The following is a 24,270-nucleotide window of genomic DNA, read 5'->3' on the forward strand; positions in this document are numbered from 1 at the left end:
AGGTCGAAAATATGAGAACGCAGCCGGCAGCTTGGTCGACGTGTACGGATCTAATTTTACGGTCTAATTCTCGACACAACTTGTAGCGGAATATTCCCGAATGCGAAAGAATCGATTGCAAGCGAGCCTGAAATAATTTTAATTACTCGTATTTTAATTAATCCTGGTACGCGTAAGCTTAAGCCTTTTTCCCGCTTTCGAAAAAAGAAACGACGTCTATAGTAAAATTGAACTGGTCCTGCAACAATAGGCCCAGTGCCTCGTTAAAAACACAACAGGAAAGTTGGTCTAATTAATTTTAACTATTTCGTATTTTCCAGGAAACGGGAATCGAACGTTCGCTTGAATTTTGTTGTAATTACGTGACCAGCATCGAGATCGTTACAGTATTCGTGAAACGAAAAAGAAGATGGTCGGTTCCGATCGGTGACAAAGTGCAGGGATGTTCATACAGTTTCGTCGATTCGATTGTTCCCAATTAGCTCCAATTGCCAGACTGTCAGCAACATTATCGACGGTTTAATCAATAGTAGCATCCACACTGCTGCGTCCCAGCACGCTCCGAGGAGTTGCTATAATTAATCCAGTCATGCGCCGGCGGGCTTACCGAAGAAAACCCTCGGAGCACGTTCAGGACTTTCCAGAAATTAATCTCACCGCGCCACCAGAATCGCATCACGTTCCCTCCTGCAGCGATCGGTCTAAAATGGAACGTCTCTCGGTCCCTGTTGCTTGTCTATTGCACATAGATTCAATTGTTCAATCGATGTGCACTGTATTGCAGCCGTGTTCGAATTACCCGGCAAAAGTGTAAGAAAATTCGTTGAGAGTGAAGGTAAAAAAGGAATTCGTTTCACAGAAGCGACGTACCGATTATAGGACAGACGATCCCTTTAATTACGTCGAGCAACGGACCAAGACGAACCCAAAAACTTGTAGTTTCAAAGGTAGAACGTTCCAAAGGAACTTTTTCATGGGCGATTGCCTTGGTACGGCCGCAGAGTTCCCTCGTCTATGGACACTGGACACCGTCGAAATTGTTGGCGCGTGTAATCGGCGGCTACCGATTCGTCTTGCAAAGACGAAATTGATCGGCCACGGCGAAAAAGCACGGGCTGATTAATTTTCTTTTAATTGAATGCCTCGAAATTGAAAATTCACCGGACGCGCGAGAAATTAGTCCGCGTGACGCGCAGGCAACTTCGACAACAATTACTTCTTCGTATCGCCGCGCTGAGACGAGGATAACACTCGGTTTCGCTTTCGAGTGCGCTCCCGTCGCTAGTTTTACTGGATGCACGAACGGGTAATCGAGATGCTTCTTAACTCGGGGAAATGAAACCGTTTGAGCCGTGCTTCTGTCTCACCTTTCGAGGGCAGACGGCTTCGAATTTATGCGACGTTTTTCCCACTGTGATCTACACGGCAAAGTTCTTTTCAGAAGTGGCATGTTTTCTGGTTTAACGAATTATTTGATTAAGGTGGAGTGGAGTAAGTGCGCACTAGTTTTTGCAAATTTGGACTTTAAACTGATGTATTTTCCGTCTGGTGTGTAAAAACTTAACGCTCTTGGTATCAAACTCTTGCCACAGTTATTACCGATGAATTAGTATTATGTAGGATTCTAATTTTGTTTGAAAATTATCATTTTGATAGGATATTGTACAAAGTGTCAACTAGGGAGCATTTGCCCCGAAAATGTGGCAAGTCGGTCTATGAGAGTTAAAAATGCTTTCGAACCTTATTTCAAGTGCTACGGGGCAAGAAAATAATTATTATCAAGCCTGCTACAAAATGTTTTTTATTGCATTAAATATATTGTTTAGTTTTATAATTACCCATACAGAGTACGGACTTACCCCACCGTGATAGTACGGACTTGCCCCGAGTAGTAATATTTGCGGGGCAAGATAATCTTAGTGTTCTTCTCAATAAATCTTAAAAAATACAATAAAAACGGTTTATTTAATGTAAACCTACATCAATATTTGTTGTACTTACCTAAAATAACAACACAGAATATATGAATAACTTGTAAACTATTGCACGTTCAGGATAACCTCAAAGTTGTACGTGTACCTTGCATGTGACTGTTTGGCATTGGTTAATTTAAGCGATGAAAACACCTTTATTCTTGGGCGACATCTATGTAGAATAGTTCATACTAACTTATACTACATTAATAAATACAAGCTAGAGAAATTCCGTTCATATTATAATAAAAATAACCAATTAACGCACTTGCCCCGTTCACGCACTTACCCCACTGCACCTGATCTGTGATTATTTTAAAATAAAAATTTAGTAGGATTTTTATTTACTTTGGATCTACAAATGTTATTACCAATGAAACTAGTATTTTATTTGGTACCGCTTTGTTAAAGTTTGTCTACAAAAATTAAAAATTCCATATACATCCGCAGTCTACTTATATCACTATTCCAATATTCGAATTCACCGAAATTAAGCGCTCAGATATGCATGCGAGTCAGCCGCGATTTTTAACCATCTGCGAACCGCAGCCGGTACGGCGTTATGGTTGATAAAACCGTTTTGGTTCCGTATTCATCGGATCGACCCAATTTTTGCGAGGGCCGATCGCGGCACACCAATTACACGTTGCCTCGGCGCGAGATCGCGATGCGCGCATTATTCCGACGGCCGGATTCCCAATCCATAATGAAAAGCAGGTAACAAAGCGTGGGATACATGTACACATCGGCGGATACCCGGTGCCCCACTTTTACACACGGATTTCCATATACTAATAACGAGACCGTCGGGGCATGCATAACGCAGGTTACGCGGTTCAACGATTCCGAAGGAGGATGAGGGCGCCCTCTTCAAACCGGCTTCGAATTTTCTTCTCGAACCCGGGTCCAGGAAGCCTCACCCTAGCCCGCAGAGGTTTCCTCGTCCTTATGGACAATTTTCTAATGGCTTGGTCGTCGAACGAATTTCCAATATCGTCGGCTGTGTTTTCAAAACCCGGAACGAGGTTCGAACGATTCCTCGCGTATTCGAAATTTCACAAGTGCCATCGAAGCTTGGAGATCCTCGTACACTCGTGGAGTTTAATATCTTTCAATCTAAATATATATTCAGTCAATTTTATAGACCATTTTTTGGAAACCAGAATGGAGCCTCATTGTACAATATCAGACGTTTCGATGATTTAATAAAATAAATACAATAACAATTGAAGTTCAAGTACACACATTTTTATTCAGGTAAATTATTACTGACGACTGATGTAGTTTCATCATTTGTATAAAGCAGCAGTTGCACTTGAGGCTGATTTTTCTTATCTGAATGCGACGAAAAGTTAAAAGCAATAGTGATTCTAAGAGTAAGTATGCAATTTTTCAAAAATGTTCCAATTCGGAATTAAATATCCCTAAATGATCGAAACGTCACACTGTGCGCGGATGGGTGCGCGACAGAAGCTCGCAAGATTCTCACAGTGCCCAGCATCCCTGCGGACATAGTTTTTCGCATCATGAAACAGTAACTGCCTCCCGGAGACCACTTTCGCGTGCCATACTTCGCCCGATCGTATATTTTCATGTTCCACCGACTTGCTCCTTTATAGCCGCAGTTCGCTCGTATATTATCTGATTACTAATTCACCGATTTCCCCGGTATATGTTCGTTCGCTTTATTAGTTTTGCTAACTCGATCGCAGGCGAAGGACTATTCATCTCAGGAGATCAGGTTTAGTTTTCCAGTTCTGAGTTACCGCGATCCTTTGCGGTATTTCTTCGGCGAAGTAACAGGCTCGATTCGAAAGGTTAATTTAGCGTAAGATCACGATCATTCCGTGGAAACGATCGAACACCACCGATCGTAATTCCACGGTGTAACAAACCCGTTAAATCGGAGGTAAATATCAGAAAGGAAGCGTCGGGAGCCGTCACAGTCCCGACGGCAACGTACCATGCTACATCGAGATTTTCTGTGAAAGGATCCTTTCTCTCTTTCACGCGTAAATTTCATTCCCTTCCTGAATACACACACACGTATAAGTACACACGCGCAGCACGGAGAAAACTTTTTCGCGAGAGAACGTTTCGGTTGCCGTGTGACATCGAGCACATCCTACGCCGGTGGCACAATCCAATTTTCGTATCGCCGCGCCGTCGAATCGAAAGGGATACCTATTCCTCCCTCGTACATCCAGCTTTTTCCCCCTCCACCGAGAGATTAAAAAGAAGTTATTCGGAACATCTCTGCTACCCTTTCAACCCCTATTCCCAATTTCGCTCGCTATTCTCTGTTTAAAACTGAATTGCCCCCTCGCCCGTTCACTGGCTATTGTTAGCCTCGCGATTTTCTCCTCTTCATAGAAAAGCGGACCCTGTTACCTCTGAAAAACGTACAATCTCAAACGCGACGTTTTTTTTTTTTGTAGATTTCTCTTTTATCCATCCGAGTACATGCCAGCAATATAATAATTTTTACTGTAATCGAGAACGTGGTCCTTCTTTAAGGGGGTAGACTCGCTTTTCCAGGATTGCAATGGTGCGGAATGCGCGTTCTCATTTCTCGATAATATAAACACGCGGTTCTGCAGTAGAGAAAAACGCTAGGTAAAAGATCAATCTAAACGACCTATTTTTACGTTTACGAACCGTAATTTACATTATTCAGAAGCATAGAGCTGTGCATGTACAGTTACTCGAATTAATATTCGGACGGTCTAAAAAAGACGATAACTTTAAAATATTATACTATATGATTTGAACTTTTTTTGGAATCTGAAGCAATTAGTTTACTACAGGATATGAAAAAAATGTTCTCAAAAATTGCAATTGATCGGAATTATAGAAAAAATACTAAAAGTTGCATTTTACAATTTCTTTATGTGGACCTATATTGAAAATTTAGAAAATACGTTTTGTAGATCTGTGTCAGTTAAAAATATTCTGAAAATTTCGTCAAAATCGGTCGACGTTGCAATGAGCGACAAGAATTAGTAAGAATTCTTACATCTTTCAATGCCTGTCGTTTTGTCCCACATCAACCGATTTCGATGAAAACATTCACAGTGCATACAATTGACACAGACCTACAAAACGTACTTTTTATATTTTCAATATAGGCCCACATAAGAAGTTGTAAAATGCAACTTTTAATATTTTTTCCACAATTCTGATCAATTGCTATTTTTGAAAAAAAATTCAGATCCTATAGTAAACTATTTGCTCTAGCTTTCCAAAAAAAGTTCAAATCGTATAGTACAATATTTAAAAAGTTATCGTCTTTTTAACCGACTTCGAAAAAGGAGGAGGTTACTCAATTCGATCTGTATGTGTCCTTTTTTCTCTTTTTTTTCGCTTTTTTTTCTATGTATGTTCACCGATTACGCCGAGATGGATGGACCAATCGGAACGAAACCTTTTGCATCTTGTAGAGTATGTTCCCGAGATTGTCCCCCATGCAAAAAAATTTTACATTTCTTTATTAATTACGATTTTATTTGCGAAAATGTAGGGTGGTGATACCGTCGTGAACTCCGCTGAATGTTAGACATTAGGAACAGTAACGACGCGACGTCGTTACCGTTATCGATTGCGGCTTTCAGATATTTATAAATTACGATTTGGAATGTGACGGCTGACAGAGATAAAAAAGTGTGAAATAAAAAAGAACTTTAAAAAAAAAATTAAACCGACCGAAAAAACGCACTAAAAAGTGTAAAATAATTTCCATTTAATATATGTGAATACACACGAACTTAAATACAATACAATCTTTTCGAAGGCGGCGCAAAATTGATAATTTTCGACACTGGAAATTACGAAAATCCTTAAATTGTTCTAAATACTAATATATTTATATTTAAATAATATATTTGCGCCGCCTCCGAAAAGATTGTATTGTATTGAAGTTCGTGTGTATTCACATATATTAAATGGAAATTATTTTATACTTTTTAGTGCGTTTTTTCGAAGTCGGTTTAATTTTTTGTTTAAAAAGTTTTTTTTTAGAGCGTCAGAATATTAATTCGAGTAACTGTAGTTATTTTCATAAAACTGCGACAGCTGCGTGCTTCCGAATAACGTAAATTATACGCCGTAAACGTAAAAATAGGACTTTTGAGGGCGATCGCGGCCTAGATTGATCTTTCATCTAGCACTTTTGGAATGAGACGTGAAATGAGAAGGCGAATCCCGCACCCTCGCAATCCTGGAAACGCGAATCTACCCTCTTAACTGAATAATTTTAATATTTTCCTGCTTTGTGTGCGATATAAATAAAATTGTGTTCTTATTTTCTCAACTGTCAAAAGTATAACGTTTGACAAAAGGGGTAAGGAAGAATTAAAGAATATGTCGCCTGACATAACGTCGACTTGCTGCACTGACGCCAACATTTTACAAGCGACTCGCCTGATCGAAGCTGATCCTGCTCTACTTACAGCGTATCAATTTGTCTCCGCGATGCAACCTGGTTCTCGTGGAAGGATGGTAATTCGTTGGAAAAAGGAAGTTACGAGGCTGAAGGAGAATGATCGAGCAAACGGGCGAGCAAACAAAAGGATCGGCACGGTGTCGGGCTTGTTTGATAGATCGCTAGCACTCGGTCAAAGTCTTTGGAATGACGGAAGGCGTTCCACGGGCTGACACACCGGGAGCCGAAAGTTCGCCGGAGGCGGCTGCCAGCAGCCGGAATGAATACTAACGGGGACCGTGGCGAATAGTTTGTCGTCGAAACTACCTAAGGTCTCCGGGAGCTCATTTCGCAGCGCGTCGCGTAATTTCATTTCCGCGCACCGATTTCTCTCTGGCGCGCCTGCACCCGCGATGCACCTGCCGATGCACCGAGCGCGCATGTATCTCGACGTTGCAACCGAAGCAGATTCACTCGGAGATATTATACCCGGGGAGCTTCGTGTTCCCGGTTGGAAAATTAATTTCATCGATTACTTCCCGGTATTAATTCCGTTCGGTCGTGGGACGTCTCGCGATTTCTCCAACATTATCCTACTGTAAGGAGATCAGACGTTCCAATTATGGCAGACGTTATTAACATGGTCGCTACTGACGTTTGTTCCGCAGTGATATAGTTATCGTGCCAAGCACGGTGTATTAGATTGTTTAATCGAGTTCTGGGACCATTCGAGCTTGCTACAGACTGTGGTAGGTTCACGAATGCAAAGAATGCAATTCATTCGCTGTTTTTATGTCAAGTAATAATAACACATGATTAAAATGAGGCTCTTGAAGTTCTAAACATCCCACGCATGGACATTACAGTAGAATGATCAAACACCTCAAACATAGGATAACTCTAAATTAAAAGCGGTAACTACAAGAAAGTATTTACAAAAGTAAATGCCGGAACGAACCAACTTAGCTTTGTATAATTCAAGTCAGAGCAATTTCGAAATTCTTTCGTAGAAGCGCAGTCGGGTGTGAATCCGGTTGAAAATGAAGTAGGTAAAACAAAACATCCGAACCGGAGAACGGATGCGGAATTCCCGTATTTAAAGCTGATTACTCGAAACGCAATTAAAGCGACGGGCAGCGGTGATCGCGTGTCAGCCGAGCGTCGACGCGCTTTTTCGACAACGCGGCCACGCTTGAATTTCAATTAATCCGAAATTGGCAGTATCGCGGGACAGAACATCGTCTCGTGTGTCAGGCGTCTGGAATTACAGCCCGAACGTTTTCAGGATTAACCGCAGAATCCCGAGCTACTTTGAGACTCGCTCCAATTTGCAATCAACGTCGCTTGCATATTCCCGAAACGGAATTCGCCGGGTCCTTGATGATCACGAAGGAACCGGCGCCGTGTCGACGCTCGTTCCCAAAACTCCGACGCGATCATTGTTGTCGTCGAGCAGGACAAACAGCGCCGCTCATCAGCGCCAAACGGCGCGATAAGGGGAGCGAAAACGTTCACAGATATCCTTGCGCCTGAATTTCTTGCTGGTTGTCACCGAAACCCTGTAGAACGTCGGAGTTTAACACTAAACCTACCACGAGGAGTCAAATGACCCATTTTGGATTTTTAAAGTGAAACTTCTTTTGGCAGGGTGTAAGCCTAATTTCGCGTCACGGAATTCGCGACACGAAAATGCGTAACGGAAGTGGTGGGGTTGGTTAGCCGATCCGATTTCGAGCGAGAGTGTGGAGGCACACTCACACACTGCAAGGGTCCGGCATTTAACAAACCGCGTCTCGCTAATGCACATTTGGGGCCCCTACGTAGTCACAATCGCTAAATAAAAGGTCAATCTAGCGGGGACGTATCCCAATTTGGCTTACTTTTGCGTTTTCGAGGCGTAATTTGCATTGTTCGGCAGAATGTAGCGGAGCCGCGAGAAGTATTGGGCGGCGCGACAGTGCTGCTACTGTCAAGAGACATACATTTTCTTAAATATCGAGAGATGTAGGGTTTTCATAGAAAAAGTTGGAGGCAACCCCGCTAGTAGGGACACATACAATGTCAATGCAACGTTTATTATGTTAAACCATACGTTTTTAAACACACAGTTTGTCAAATACAGAAATACAAGAGCGAGGGTTCTGTGACGATACACTTCCGGTTCGAACGCTGATGTCTGTTTCTCACATTCAGCCATCGCGAGTCGTCGAGGAGAGCGTACGGGAAATGCTATGAACTATGTTTCTTTCTTTCCCATACGCTCTCCTTCTTTGCGTCGCAAATTTTGATCGTTCATTATTTTTTCTATGATATATTTACTTTTACCGCGCGTGGTTTTCCACGCGTATGTTTTTTTATTTGACAATTAACGGTGTGTTTTCATAGAAATTTATTGAGTATATTTTTTGACTCCAGTACATATTATCGTAAAAATCGCACAAAATAGAAATAAATTTAATCTTGTTATTTCTATAATACTATACACATCACTTTTGATGGTCGGTAGGTTTTGTTTTTATCGTGGAACTGATAATAAAATTGAAGTTGAACATTTTTCATCCGTAACAGACGAACAAAATGTATTTGGAACGAAAGCATGTTTCATAGAAAAATGTTATCGAACAGGGATGACCCAGGGTCAGAGATATTGGTTTCCAGTTAGCAGTGAACGGATAACGACATACCGCAACATTTTGAACACACCTGATATCCAATGAGTTTATCAGTGAACCTGTACCTGTGTCAGTGACTGAGTGACATGACTCGATACAGCCAAATGAAGGCTACTGTGAATAGATAAAGGAAACATCATCTGTTCATCGATGTGTCGGTTCAACATCGACCAATTCCACTTGGAATACAAGTGAAAATTTTAAAAAATGCACGATGCAAATTGGAACACATATTGGAGTCTCTTCGCTCGTTTGACCGCAACGAACCTTCCCTACTTACTGGAACACTTAATTCCTTTTGCGCCCGACTTATCATACTCCTGCACTCCTTCCCCGTCCACGCATCCAATTACTCGCAGCATCTTCCAGGAGGAGGTCGGTTTTTCTATTCGCGGCATCATAAATTCCGGGAGAAACGAGCCTTGAAATGAAAGTATCTATAACACCGTCCCTGGGGGAATTCAATTTCAAGTTTCGAATTCATTTCCGACCTTGTCATCGTCTCAGCCGGTGGGTACGCGAATCGCAGTACCGATAATCTGTTTTTCGTTTAATTTTTGGCTGTCGATCAGCCGGCCTCGAAACTTGCACCGCGATCCATCGTTATTATTCCCGCAGTCTCTACGCCAACGTGCTTCTTTGCACCCGATACCCATGTGTAATCCCGTTCGCAATTAACTTATGCAAAATCTCAGCCCACGGAGTAATGTACTTCCTCTCTCTCTCTCTCTCTCTCTTCCTCTCGCTGGGGATCGAAAAATCGCTTTTTTTGCGCGTTGCCGTGCGAAAAGCGGCTTAGAGACCCTGGCACACCGGCGCGCGGATAACCATAGCATTGGAAACGTTTTCTAATTAATTCCGTCCATTAATTAGTTACGCGTGACCACGTAATTATCTCGCGTTTCGAGGCGTTGCTCAATTTCCCGGGTACGTTTCACGGTACCGCCCGTCGCTCGACGAAAGGTTCGGACGAACGCTCGATTTGTTTCATTAATAAATTACCCGTGCACGATTGAAAAGCCTGCCATTTGAACACCGTCATTAACCAGCGACAGCTAATTAAATCGGCTGCTCAAAGAAGAAGCGTTATTCTCCGCCGGGACGGTGATCGAGCAAACTTTCGGGAATTTTTTTCAGGAAGACCGTCGCAACTTGCAACTATATAGATCCCAAACTTTGTGTGCTTATTAACGCATATTTCGAGAGTGTACCGGATTTTTTAAGAGTGGAAATATCGATTTTCTCTGAAGTTATAACACTTTCAAAGGGAATTTGTTTTTAATATATATTTTATTTGACGAACGTGTTGCGTACAGCATAGTTGAAAGAAACATTATCGGAAAGGATGGATGAGGGGTTGCCGATGCGGTGTAAAAGGATTGAAAGCATTGTTCCAGGAAAGTAGCGCGTTACAAAGGGGAACAGGAACGAGAAAGAAACCCACTCCTTTCCAGATTCCAGTAAATCACGCCTTTAAATCTCGGATCAAAGCGACTCCCTTTGATTTCGAGCTTGCCTGTCTCCCTCGGTGAAAAGAGGACCAGAGGCTTTTCCCGAGAATCGAATAATTAACCGAACAGGGCCGGCTCTGCTTTCTCCATCCCCCGGCTTCTCCCCTCCTTTAGCATCTTCATCCGCGATTATCGATTTATTGCTACGTCTGAGACGCTCCAAGAGGCATTCAGACGAGTTTATCATCTGGATAGCTACTTCCGTTGATAGTTTCAAAAGCGGAGGGGCCTGGAGATGTTTATGTTTGATCAATCGTCCTCCTCTGGCTGTGCGCTCGCGTGGAACGTCGCTGATAATAACTACTCGAGCTGCCTCTGTGCTCCCGTAAGCGCAGATTTCTCTTAATTAAGATACTTTCGAAAAGAAATTGTAACCAGTGCGAATAGCATAGCTTGAAAAATTGTTAGAATGCGATTCCACTGTACATTAGAACGAGAAAAATGAGAAAAAGTGTGAAAGAACACATTGAAAGGAGAAGCTACGGTGAATCATTGGATATCGGGAATATTCTACGATTTTATTCTGTAATGGAGATTGCGAAGCAGCGACGCGATTCCGCAAAAAGTTCGTTCCCTTCACTCTCGACGCCCTTAATCGCACCCACACAGAATCAAATGGCTGGCTCCAGGCCCTATTCGAGGGTAAACGTTTCGAAGTGACTCCAATTAGAGGCCATTATGGCACGGTTATTAATGGCTTTCGGCCCGTGAGCTACATAACGCGATCCCACGAAACGCGTTGCGTTATTCTGCCAGATTATACGCCGGCATTACCGGCCCATGGAGGGACGGAGAGGGCGAGAAACAGGGACGCAGAGAAACGGAGAGGGGGAGAGAGAGAGAGAGAGAGAGAGAGAGAGAGAGAGAGAGAGAGAGAGAGAGTGTCGATATCATGCATTCGTTCGTGATTCCGGTGGAATGCTATTTGCTCTCGATCTGTGTGTACCCTATTCTGTGTGGTGCAATCCAAATAATACTTTACAGTAAACCCAACGAGTTTAGGGGTTTAGACGAGATTGAACCCGTGTCTGACCACGAACGGACCTTCCTACTGTTTCGATACTGAATCATCCGTGCTCGGTTGCCTCGCGTGTAAATTCATTTCTGTTATGTGTACTTTAAATGATCCTGTTCAACTGCTTTACACAACCTACGACTATTTATTCTACTGTACACAATGCTATTACGTCCGCATATTGAAGATTATTCAAGTATATTCTAGTTTGAATTCACTATATTCCAGTCTGAATATGATCAATCTTAACGAACTTAATCGGATAAGCTAATTACCTACGTATAACGTTGTTCATCGTATTATTAGGTTTATTATTTTTGTCCCTTTGTTTTAATTGCAATTTTATGTGACATAGACAGAGTTATATGTCATTTTAAAGCTTGTGTTACGCTCTATGTAATTATGCTTTTGATATTTAATTTTATTCAAATTTTTATTAAATTACTAGCTGTACCCGCCCACGCGTTGTTGTTGCTCAGTCTGGTTAAATGGAAAAGAAAGAAAAGAGAAAGCGCAACAGACATACTTTGCTACTTTATATATTAGATCCACCTATCTCTCTCTCTCTCTCTCTCTCTCTCTCTCACTCTCTCTCCCTCTCACAATGAGTACCTTAAATTGAATATAGTTGCTACCAGTCAAAAGTTATAACTATAAGTTATCACTAATGATGTCACAACTTTTGAACGAATGGACTTTCTCGAATGCGGTTTGCTCTAAAACCTTCCCGAGATCTTTCTACGTTCAGCCAATTCGGAGATTTAAGATTTTGAACAAAGGACCATTTACATTTTTATTTGTATAGATAGATTTGGCTTTTATTTCAGGATGTCAAAACGCGATTCTCGCATTACTTTTTTCTACAAGTTCAAACTAGGCCGAAGTGCCGCTCAAGCGGTTCGGAATATCAACGAGGTATGGAGCGAAGGAAGTGTCAACGAATGCACAGCTTTATATTTTTAGATAATATTAAATTCTCTGTAAAATATTAATTTTATTACTATTCCCCTCGATAATGTTAAATTCAATTCTCGTAATAATTTAATGTTACTATTGAACAATATTAAATTTTCTATAAAATTAATTTTCATATTATTGTTTCCATTAAAACAATTTTAATAAAATGTTAATAAAATTGTTTTTTATGTGAGTTATAACACTCTAAAAACATAGGTTTTAATCCTGCATTTAGTTCTTTACAACTTAATATTTCCTTCGTTCCTTGTCTGATTATATGTATATAGGCGCACTCTACTACGAATTTCTACCATCTCCATCTGTAAATTATTATTCCCATCAAATTCAGATGCGTAATCATGCTGAATAGTTGCGAATCCTTCTGTAACGCGCAGCATTGCATTTATATTGTCCGCTTGTCCGACTATGTACAGGTCTGTTCCACTGACAGTTAATCCGCGCTGTTTACTTTCAATCAAAATCATTATTCCCGTTATAACCGACCGCAAAATGGCAAATATCACGTGTACAGTAATCTGTTAATTTATTATTTGACCTGTTACAATTTACACAATGGCTCCATTTCAGTCCTCATGATTAAACAAGCACCTCAGCCAAACAGCTGTCATGTAAATGCTGAAGGTGCTGACATGTTATTCGATCTTTTCCAGAATGCCTAACGAAAACGCGCCAGCCTGCGAGTGCGGGGTGGTGGTCGAACCGAAATCCCGGAACAGCTCTCTGTCCACGAAGAAGCTGATCAGGATATCAAAATCGAAGAGCGGCAAGCAAGAAGGACGATCCGGCAAGAAACAACAGGATGAAGCACGCTCAAAGAATAGAAGCTCTGAAACCGGAAGCAGCAGCTCGGTCGTGGATCAAACGAGGCAAACCACGAAGACGAACAAGTACGAGAAGCGTTTGAATCACTCGAGGAGGACTCGAAGCGCCGACAGAGCAGAATCGCATTACACTTACATCGGTACGTAACCTAAAAATACTTTCCCGTACCTTTTATAATACTTCTCTCTCGATTCCTTTTTCACGATCCATCAACATTCCAAGGTCTTCTTTTTCCAAACATTTTTATTCTGATTTGTTTTTCCGATGTTGCGTAGATTCAGGCTCCAGCATACTCGGTGGAGGAATTCGAGAGGACACTATACCAGAGGCCCTGTACGCCACGATCCCGGACACGCCGAACTCTAGCGTCAACGAAATGGGAAATAGTCAATTAAACGCGCACTGTAGAGCGCAAGCTGTTTACGCAATTCCCTCTATGGTGTCACCGCCGCCCACCTATGATGTGGCGATTTCGAAAACGTGGCAGGTGAGTGACAAGTATTTTTAAATCAACCACGAACTGTGTCAAAAGGTCCTTTATATATATAATCTGCAAGTAACGTGGAGTGGGGTAAGTCCCCCCCCCCCTAGTTTTTGCAAAGTTAGACTTTAAACTGGTGTATTTTCAGTCTGGTATGTAAAAACTTAACGCTTTTGATATCAAACTCTTTCCACAGTTATCACTGATGAATTAGTATTATGTAGGATTCTAATTTTGCTAGAAAATTATCATTTTGATAGGATATTGTACAAAGTGCCAACTACTACGCACTTGCCCCGAAAATGGGGCAAGTCCGTCTATGAGAGTTAAAAATTCTTTCGAACCTTGTTTCAAGTGCTACGAGGCAAGAAAAGAATGATTAACAAGCCTGCTATAAAATGATTCTTAAATTATATTGTTTAGTTTTATAGTTACCCATACAGTACGCACTTACCTCACCGTGACAGTACGGACTTGCCCCGTGTAGTAATGTTTACGGGGCAAGATCATCTTAGTGTTTTTCTCCATAAGTTTTAAAAAATACAATAGAAAATGTTGTACTTACCTAAAATAATCACACAGAATATATGAATAACTTGTAAACTATTGCACGTTCAGGGTAACCTCAAAGTTGTACGTGTACCTCGCACGTGACTGTTTGGCATTGGTTAATTTAAGCGAGGAAAACACCTTTATTCTTGGGCGACATTTATGTAGAATAGTTCATACTAACTTATACTACGTTAATAAATAGAAGCTAGAGTAATTTTTACGTTATCTCAAGCGGAGAAATGATGGATTTCTTTTTCCCCAACCTAATATTATAATAAAAATAACCAATTAACGGACTTACCCCGCTCCACCTTAATCGTTTGAAGTTTAAATCCGATAAGATGAACGTAAAAATTGAAATTGGAAATTGTATTCCACTGTCGTTTCATAAAAGTTATTTCTCCGCCTCTGAACAGCGAGCTATTATACTCCCGCAAACTATTTAATTACTAAAAAGCATCGCAAATAGAACGGGCTTTTAAAAAATAACTTCGCGATAAATGTAATGTCAGCCTCGCTCCATATCAGGCTGGAGCGCGTCGTGATTTACTGACAATTTAATTCCCGGACCGGTGTGTCAGATATAAAAATTGTTTGTCCAATGAATATTCGTTCCTGTCTCGCGGCAAATAAATTTCACGGATAAATCGCGCTGTCCGTCCGTATCTTTCACGTTCAACTCGACGTTTCGATCATTATTTTCAGCAATGTCCTAGAACAAGCGGTCGAGTTCTAAAAACGACCCGCTATTGTAAAAATTAATGCGAATATCAGTGGAAGATCAGAGGGATCTCCAATAAGGAACCCGATAAAGGAGTCTCAATAATCGGAGTGAAGAATTTAAGCGGTAATAAAAGAAAGTTTAATCGCGACGGAGGGAAAAAGGCGAGACGATAAGCGGGCTCTCCCTGTCCCGAATTCAAATATAACCGCGAAGAGCAGCGGAATTCAGAAAATCGATGTTATCCGGCAATCCCGTGGCCGTTCTAATTCTTCGATAATTGCGAGTCGAACTTTTTCTCCCGCACAATAAGAATCCCGCTATTCGTTTTCCTCCTCGGTGATCTTCCGCGAGGTTCGCGATCACCGTCGTTTTATTCTCGTGAAAAATTCCTCGGCGAGGGTTCAAGGTGAAGGTAAAAATAATCGATGTGTCTCCGGACTAATGAATTTGATAATTTTATATGTATACGTATATTATACATTGACGTGGAACATGCAATATCGGGACGGTTCTAAAGAATTAAAAAGATTCGAAGAGGATTTTTGTAAGAGAGCAGAGTCTCTCTCTCTCTCTCTCCTCTCACCGCTGCAAGGGAAAAGTACTCGGTCATTAAACGCGAAAAGGAAATTGGAACGGTGATCAGCGGGCGCAATCAAAATTGAACATTCCGCGGACTCTGGCGAAGGTCAATCTTTTCTGTTCGATGGAAATTCGACAGCAGAAGGAAACGCCGCCGATTGGAATCGAAGAAACGGGAGTGCTTTCCGACGATAGTGGAGTCGGGAATGGAAACCTTGATCGACCGATGTCTAATGCTTTTAGAGAAATTCAAACACCTTGCCGAACGAGTTCTTTCGCTGCTTCGATCGTCGGAATTCCTGTGCCGCTTATAATTTCAATCGTCATTCCATTACTCATTTTTAACTGGCAGTGAGCGACATTTTCCGAGTGAATCGTTCGCAGGTCTTTTTCGCGAAAAATCTGAGGTCCGCCGAAATTGCACGGCGAATCGAAGGGAGGGGCAGTCGATGGGACGAGGTGAGAATGGGAGGGCACGAGCTCAGCGAAATTCGAAGAGTCCTGGCATCGTTACCGGGACTTTGAAGTGGGTCGACACCGAGGGTAACAGTGTTTTTCGTGGGGGACGGCCACCACGATGTGCCTCGGAAATTTATGTGTCGCTCGGCGCCGCAGAACTATGCGAAACGGCGAGCCAGAGGCAAAGTGGTCCTCGAAGCTGGGGGATGGTCCTCCAATTTGCCTGGTGTTGTATACGCCCCCACCCTAAACACCCAAGGATCGACGAATATTTTTCCTTTTCTACAATATATTCACCCACTTTCCCCTCCTTTATGCGATGCCCTTTTTGCTAAACGCCGTATCTTTTATACTACAGCATCGGTACATCAGATTTTTTTTAGTAATATTATGTATGTTCCCCCTTCGCCTCAAGGTCTGCCCTTTCTGGGCAGAAGTGCTTGTTCAATTCAATGCGGAGGATGTTCAGAGTTTTCATATTGTTACATTACTTTTTTGTATTCCTCAATATTCTTTAGAATACTTGTAAAATACATTTGATACATTTATCTGAATCGTGAGAATTTGCTGAATACATTTTACATTGCACATGAAACAATATCTATAATCGCCAATGCATGCAGAAAATCTGTTTCATCGCATTTCAACAAAAGCCTGCAGATTAAAAAAATTATAATTCTCCGATGAAACAAATCCGAGCGCAAATGAGTCCAATAAAATGTAGAATTTAATCCGATATCCTCCGCAATTGTGATTCTGCTTTGATAATAATCGTATCATCGGCGATAGAAGTGAATAAATGTCAGGAAAAATTCGTGATTTTATCAGCGTGTTCGCGCGAACACATTTTCAACGTGAGAATCTCGCTTGGCAAGGTTCAAGCAACTCGCTCTATAATTTAGGTTCGCAACTTTCCGACCGCTTGTCTCAATATCGCGTGAACTCGCGGCGGGCAACAATCTCCGAGGGAGATTAATGTTGCCGACCCATGAATGAAACGGTATAAATTGCGCGTGTCGAAAAGTTTCCTCGGATTGACACGGAACCTCTCGAGAGAGCGAGTCGATCTGACAATGTTCGCGGAACAGTGGGGGGTAAACCTGCGCCATTAATTTCCGGGAAAAGTTGGAATGATTCAACGTCTCGCTTTTTAACAGCCGGCGATTTCGTTCCTTGCCATTCCCTGCATCTGCTGCGATCAATTTTGAGAGGAGGTCCGATGAAAAATGAAATTCTATTCCGTACAGTCCGCGATTCTGCAGAATATTCCAAATAGTGCCAAGCCATTTATAAACGCCTCACAAATTAATTTATTAACCACCGAATACAAGAGAGAGAGAATAAATATCCGACCGGTCCATAGAAAATAAAAATAAATTTTTAAAAAATACCACGTTTTTAAAACGGACTAAAAAGTATAAAATAATGTTTCCTAGCCCCTATATACAGATTTCTAACCTCGTAGTTTATATCTCCTAAACGCATAGGCTTTTAAAAAATTTTTTTTTAAATATTGCATTGTCATCCAGTTCTGAGCTATGTTTAAAATTTCAAGTCTCTAGCACATCGAGAAGTTAGTTTAAAATCAATTGCAATATTTGTACCGAACAAACAGACAGACAAAAATGAACAGTCGGAAAAGAATTTTATTGCGCCCCACTTGAAACATAATTTCTACTTACCAACCACACCGCGTGATTAAAAATGTAATAAGAATCTCTCGCACACAGTTTTCAATTTAATTTTCATTTACATGCAACTGCGCGTAAAGATGCAGAAGTGACATAACAGCGAATAAATTTCTCAGCCCGTCAATCTAATCGGCCGTGAATAAAAGACGCGTCATAAAATCGTGTTCGCCGACGAAAGATGCGACCATTAAATAATTCAAGTTCGAATGAGAAGTTATTGGAGTTCGTGTAACGCTCCCGGTTTTCGCAATGAATAATGCGTCCAGGTGACGCAACAACAAGCAACACGAAACACCGCGGTATAAATAACAATTTTCCCACGCGCGAGTGTATTATATCGCCGTGGCCCTGTCATCGTAAAGCAAATGCATATTCGCCGCAGTAATTTTCCTTTTTTTCTAGGGAGAAAGGGAGAGAGGAAAAAAACTTTTCTATCCGAGGAGGAGAAAAACGATAAATTTCGCTCGGAATGGAGCCGGTTTATTACAATGTTTTCGAAGTAGTTCGCCGTATTCTATGGGAAATTACGATAGTTAAGACTACCGGACGACGGTATCGGAGAAGAGAATAGTATTAAAGCCGGACCTAACCGGCTGGGGATGCTCACCGGAAGCAATTTTGTGTTGGCAGTGTTCCACCCTTATGTAGAACGATACCTCTAATCTTATTCATTGATATGTTGGGACAGGGGATTCTTCGAGAAAGCCCTTTCTCAGCTAATTCACAATCGTTTCGTAAAAAAACGAAGTGTACAGGGTGTTAAGAAATGTTTGGTCTTGGCAAGCATAGGCGTATTCTACATCTTCGGATCGATGGAGATCTGTAAAAAAAAAGTTGCCGCAAAATTGTCCTTGACCTTGAATATCCAGGTCAAATTTTTTTTTATTGTATTGTACTCTACGCATCGTGAGGATAAAAAGTGTCAAAGGAACTATGGGTCAAAACTCAACCGTTTCGCCAAACATTGATGCGGAAGTTTTGTCGACTGTAAGATGAATTTTATTCATAGAAATTGTAGATTTCAACTGGAAATTCTAGTTGTTGACATAGACACAGTCTTGCAAAATGTTAGAATATGGAATTATCGAAACCCTCGTGCCATGATGCAACATTTCAATCAAGGACGTTTTGCAGCCAATGTGTGGGCAGCTATTCTAGGAAACAGAATTATTGTGGTCCTTATTATCTTCCAAATCGTTTAACAAGTGAGAATTACCTTAGATTTTTACGTTCACGATTGTTGACCGATCTATGTCTTATTATACCGCGTGAGAGGCGTCGTTTTACTTATTTTATGCACGATGGAGCACCACCACACTTTAGTCGGCCGGTTCGAGACTTTTTAAATCAAATGTTTGGATCTAAATGGATTGGTCGAAGACCTGCACCAATTATATGGCCTTCGCGATCGCCCGATCTAAATCCATTAGATTTTTTCTTATGAGGAGCGGTAAAGGAACAGTGTATAAATCGGTGCACGAAATAAGAATTGTGGAAGATTAAAAATTCGAATAGAGCATGCCTTCCAACATTTACGAAATATAACAAATTTACATCAGCGAGTTATAAACAATATTCAGAACAGATTAGAGACCTGTTTGCAAAACAATGGTGGCCATATTGAAGCTGGCAGTCAAGCTCGGCTATTAAGAAATATTAATCAGAATGGATCGGTTCTTTGGCTCAGAAGAAGAAATAGAAGATGAACATCTTTCAAGACATAGAAGGTAATATTAATTATGTTAGATTTCCGATAAACAACAGATAAACAACAATAGTAACTGCATGCTTCATTAGTAATAACACTACTATTATTTTTTATGAGAACGGTTGAGTTTTGACCAATAGTTCCTTTGACACTTTTTATCCTCATGATGCGTAGAATACAATGCAATAAAAAAATTTGACCTTGAAATTCAAGGTCAAGGACAATTTTGCGGCAACTTTTTTTTACAGATCTCCATCGATCCGAAGATGTAGAACACGCCTATGCTTGCCAAGACCAAACATTTATTAACACCCTGTACAAAATATAGCGCGATACATTTTTATCGCGTCCAATTGCGAATACGAAGTTTCGATCATCCCTTTTTCCCAAATTCGTTTCCACAGAAGGGAGTCTGTTCCGCAGAAAGGAATCGTCTGGCGTCGTGGCTCGGCGAATAAATTCCCGTTCAATCCACGGTCAGCGATCATGCATCCACTTTTTTACTATCTCATTAATATTACAGAGAACAGGAAGCCCTTCCTCTCCGAGGGAAAAGTTTCTCCGAAGCTGTGTCATTCTGGAAAATCGAATCGCAGGATAATAATCTCGAAACTCGATTTCTCCGCGTTTCCTTCACCGTTTCCGTCAAAACCGACAAAAACGAGGCAATAACTGCGGGCCCTCAGTTTCCCCCTCAACTATCAAGTGATTTCGATAGAAATATCGATAAGAGGCTTCTGAACAGTTTTCGTGTCCTGTCCTGCCATCTCGGGGAAGGATCTGTCTTTTTTCTTCCTTTCGCGCGATTCACTGTTTCGACGAACGTCCGTTTGAGTTAAAAATAATGTTTGATATTTTATATTAAATAGCATGAGACCAAAAATGGTGTGCACTGTTAAAAGTTGAATATCAACCATTCCTCCACATAAATTTCGACAGAATCAGTTTTCTGTCACAAATAACTATGGTTGTTCCTCTGGTAGAGGATGTTTCCAGAGGAGTTCGAATAATTTCCCGACGACATCGAGGCTGTATCGCGCCGCGCCGACGTATTCGTCGACGGAAACGTTTGATAGGACAGACGGGGGATCAGGGTTGGGGGCTTTCATCCCCCGACGCGTGTCGGCGAATCGGCATGAAAAAAGGAAGCCATCCAGCCGACGGCGGGCGTGCGCGTTTTCGAAATTAACGTTACCGTTTCACGTTAATTAAGAGCTCGCCGCGCGGTAATCGAATAAAACGGTCTGAATGAGCGCAAAACGTCGGCTCGCCCGCTCATTACCCTCTCGGCATGGAGCGGTGCAGAGCGATGCAGAGCGATGCAGAGCGATGCAGAGCGGAGCGGACTTTCGCGTCGACTATTCGCTGGCGCTTGCGAAACGTTGCCTCCTTTGACGGCTCCCGGCGGCTCGTTTCGCCGTCTGGCAGCCTAAAATGCCGCTAATCCGATCCTCGAATGAGAAAAACGACCGCCGACTAGTCCATTCACCAGGATTTAGAACAGGAATCGCGATACTCGACGCCGATCCACTCGGATTAACCAGACAGCTTCCAAAATTTTATACCATTCGATAATTCTTTTTAGACATAATCCTTAAAATAATGTCGAGGACTTACTGTACTTAGTAATTAGTAATTCACTGAAATTAGTAGTCCGATGATGCTCGGGTAATATCCAAGATTGTGTGCTACGTTTCTGCAGAACGTTCGGCGTTCGCGGAATGACGGGCTCCTCGAATTTCAAGCATCTTCCACTCGGTCTATCTAAATTGTAGAACTCGATACAGTTGCCGGGCGCATTTAATTGGCTGCATCTAAATCGCGTCGCGAAATTAAACGTCACGCGGGAGAGTAAACTAAGTCTGTTCTACTTTGCCGAGCAACGGGATCAATTACCGGGGCCCAGCACGTCGCCGTTCGCGCGTTTTAATTAAACCGTGCAATTCATTTATTAGTTGGACGAAAATTTCCCCACTCCCTCTCGTCCCGCGCCGAAAAATTTTGCTCGCGCAATCGTGACTTTGAGCGCGCCCGCGATTTTCGAGCTGATCGAATCCGACCATCGACTTTTTCGGCTCCACTTCCAACGGATATCAAACTTCATTATCTCGGGTGTTCCATATTTCTCGGTGCATCTCTCGCACCTCGCGAGCGCGAGACTTGTAAATTATTACGGCAATCGATTTACCACGGTAACGCGTGTCTTTAATTAATTACAATTTATCGTTGCTCAGCCGATACCGCGCAAAGGCACCAGAGCACCTAAATGTTTTCCATGATTTATGCAGACTTCGTGGGAGTTACTCTACGGCTCGTGTAACCTTGTTTATCAACGTTTCGTGAGCGCTCTGGCTTTGCAATATTTAATTAAAAATTATTTTAGCATCTGCTAGGTATAATTACAGTTAAACCATTTGCGTCCCGTAAGGTGGTAGTGTGTAAATTCATTTTAAGACTAATTTTCCCCGGGGAATGCATGGAGCGTTGCTCAGCGTGTTCGGGACGGTTTAATAATGTTTACGGATATTTCGATTGATAAATTCAATTCGTTTGCACGTTTAAATACTCGTTAGTCACCCGCGTGTTTCGTAGGATTTCTGACTGAGCCGTGTAACATTTATTTAATAACGTTTAATAAACGGGTCGGAGTACTTTTTGTTGAAGTTAAAATATTTTCTACTCTGCAACTGGGTTTCTGAAATATCGCATATTAATAAAGATACGCTTCATATTGTCGCTTAACATGTATCAAGCGTTTTAATAATAAAATTGTATCGCAATACGAATTCGTTATAATTCACAGCAGTTATTAAAACAATCCTGCGTTTCACGGAAATCGTCGACGTTTCACGGAAAGTAATTCTTGCCAACAACTATTCGATACGAAACGTTTTATGGTAGAAACGATGTAACGAATCGTTTATGCTACAAAAAAATGTCGCGTTTCAACATTCTCGAGTGTCTTTAATATTTCCAGAATTTTGCAGTACCAATTCGTTTCGTCATAAATGCATGAAATCTACCGATATACCTCGTCGCGGGAAAGAAAAAATTGGCCGAGCCCCGTGCTGTGGTTAAATTCATTTAATAAATAATCGGAGTAAAGCCAAACGTTTTTTAAAATGATTTTTATTAACTTTCACTCGCTTTCCATCGCTCGGTATCACGTTCCAGTGAAATATTTTCGACGGGTAACGAATAGGTTGCAGATGCTCGCGCGAATTCAAGTTTATCCGCGGGATATTGGATTAAAATGGAAATATGTATTAGCCGTTCACGGAGCGAAATTTGATCGCGAAGTTCAGGGATATTTTTCATGCAAGAACGGCTGAGAGGAGTGGAGAGAGGAGAGGAGAGAAACATCCATGAATCAGAAGTTCTCCGGCGACTATGCGCAGCCAGAAAAGGAAAAGAGGAAGACGCGTCGGCGTCTCGACGCCGAGCACCGTTTTTGCTCTCCAAACAATTGGCTCGAGTTCAAACCCGTCCTCGGAAACTTTTCTGCAATTTGCCGCCCGGTAAACAGCGAGCAGCTCACCGCAGAACCTCGATTCTACTCGAAAATCTGCGCACCCTCGCTCTCTCTCTCTCTCTCTTTCTCTCTCTCTCTCTGGCTCTCTCTTTCTAGTTGAGCTACGATTATCGGAGGCTTAAAGCTGATAAATTACTTCTGTTTCTCCGTTACGTAATTTCGGCCCCGAGACTTATCGTGCTTAATGCCCTCATATCCAATTTGCACTCGTACGCGGATCGCTTCCGTTTAATCGCACGAATCTTGCTCAGTAGGGAATCGCAATGGTAGATTAGTCTGAAATCGTTCCGAACCGATAGACATTTCTTGACTCGAGATTTAAGCGGATTCGGATAAGTCCGTCATTAAATTTGTTGAAAATCGCTCTGCAACTGCAAACTGCTCTGACGTTCCCTAATTGCAATCATAGTAGTTCTACCTACCGTTGATTGCTCTCTTGACTCGAGATTTCATTCAGCTGTGTGATTACTAGACTGCGGATCTTTATGCAAAATGAAATTGTTCTGCCTTGATTGTGGGAAGCAGGAATAATATTGATAAAAATTGATTTAAGCGGATTCGAATAAATCCGTTATTAAAGTTGAAAATCGCTCTGCAACTGCAAACTGCTCTGACGCTCCCTGATTGCAATTATAGTGGTAGGTACTAGGTACCGATGATTGCTTTCTTCATTCTTCTAGACTTTCACGAAAGACTTTCACGAAATTGATCAAAATTAATCAAAGGCACAAAACCTGCCCATAACTCCTACATCCGTGTTTCCCAAAGTGAAGCCCACGCCCCACAGAGGGGCAATTTGATTGTTAAGTGGGGCAATTCGGAAATGGACACGTCCAGAGATTAATTTATAAAGTAATCAAATATCGAAATTCAACCAAATGTGCAAGAAAACGATTGTTACCGTTTCCATCTTCTAGCTAAATAGCTAAATGTGGATTTAGTGCCATAAATGATTTGCTGCTAAGAAAATTAATCGGCTGAATATAACACAACGGGGAGACTTGAGACTGATGCTAACTAAATTGGAAACTAACATAAAATCTCTTTGCAGCAAGCATCAAGCGCAAGGATCTTGCTAAATCTAAACAATAAATAATTATTAATAATTAAAATAATATAGAAAAATCTTCCATTGAAGTTATTTCGTACATGA

General features: G+C 41.5%; 1 protein-coding gene across 3 annotated transcripts in view; it reads left to right on the plus strand.

Moving 5' to 3' along the window:
• Positions 1–24,270, plus strand: part of LOC143214218 (uncharacterized) — an 86,040-nt gene that overhangs the window by 53,393 nt on the left and 8,377 nt on the right. For all 3 annotated transcript variants that reach the window (XM_076434959.1, XM_076434957.1, XM_076434960.1), the window contains exons 2-3: positions 13,220–13,530; positions 13,667–13,878. In XM_076434959.1, the coding sequence (XP_076291074.1) occupies positions 13,221–13,530; positions 13,667–13,878 (522 nt within the window). In that variant the 5' untranslated portion in view covers position 13,220. The remainder of the gene's footprint in view (positions 1–13,219; positions 13,531–13,666; positions 13,879–24,270) is intronic.

The sequence above is a fragment of the Lasioglossum baleicum genome, chromosome 12 (assembly GCF_051020765.1).
Source record: "Lasioglossum baleicum chromosome 12, iyLasBale1, whole genome shotgun sequence".
NCBI lineage: Eukaryota > Metazoa > Arthropoda > Insecta > Hymenoptera > Halictidae > Lasioglossum > Lasioglossum baleicum.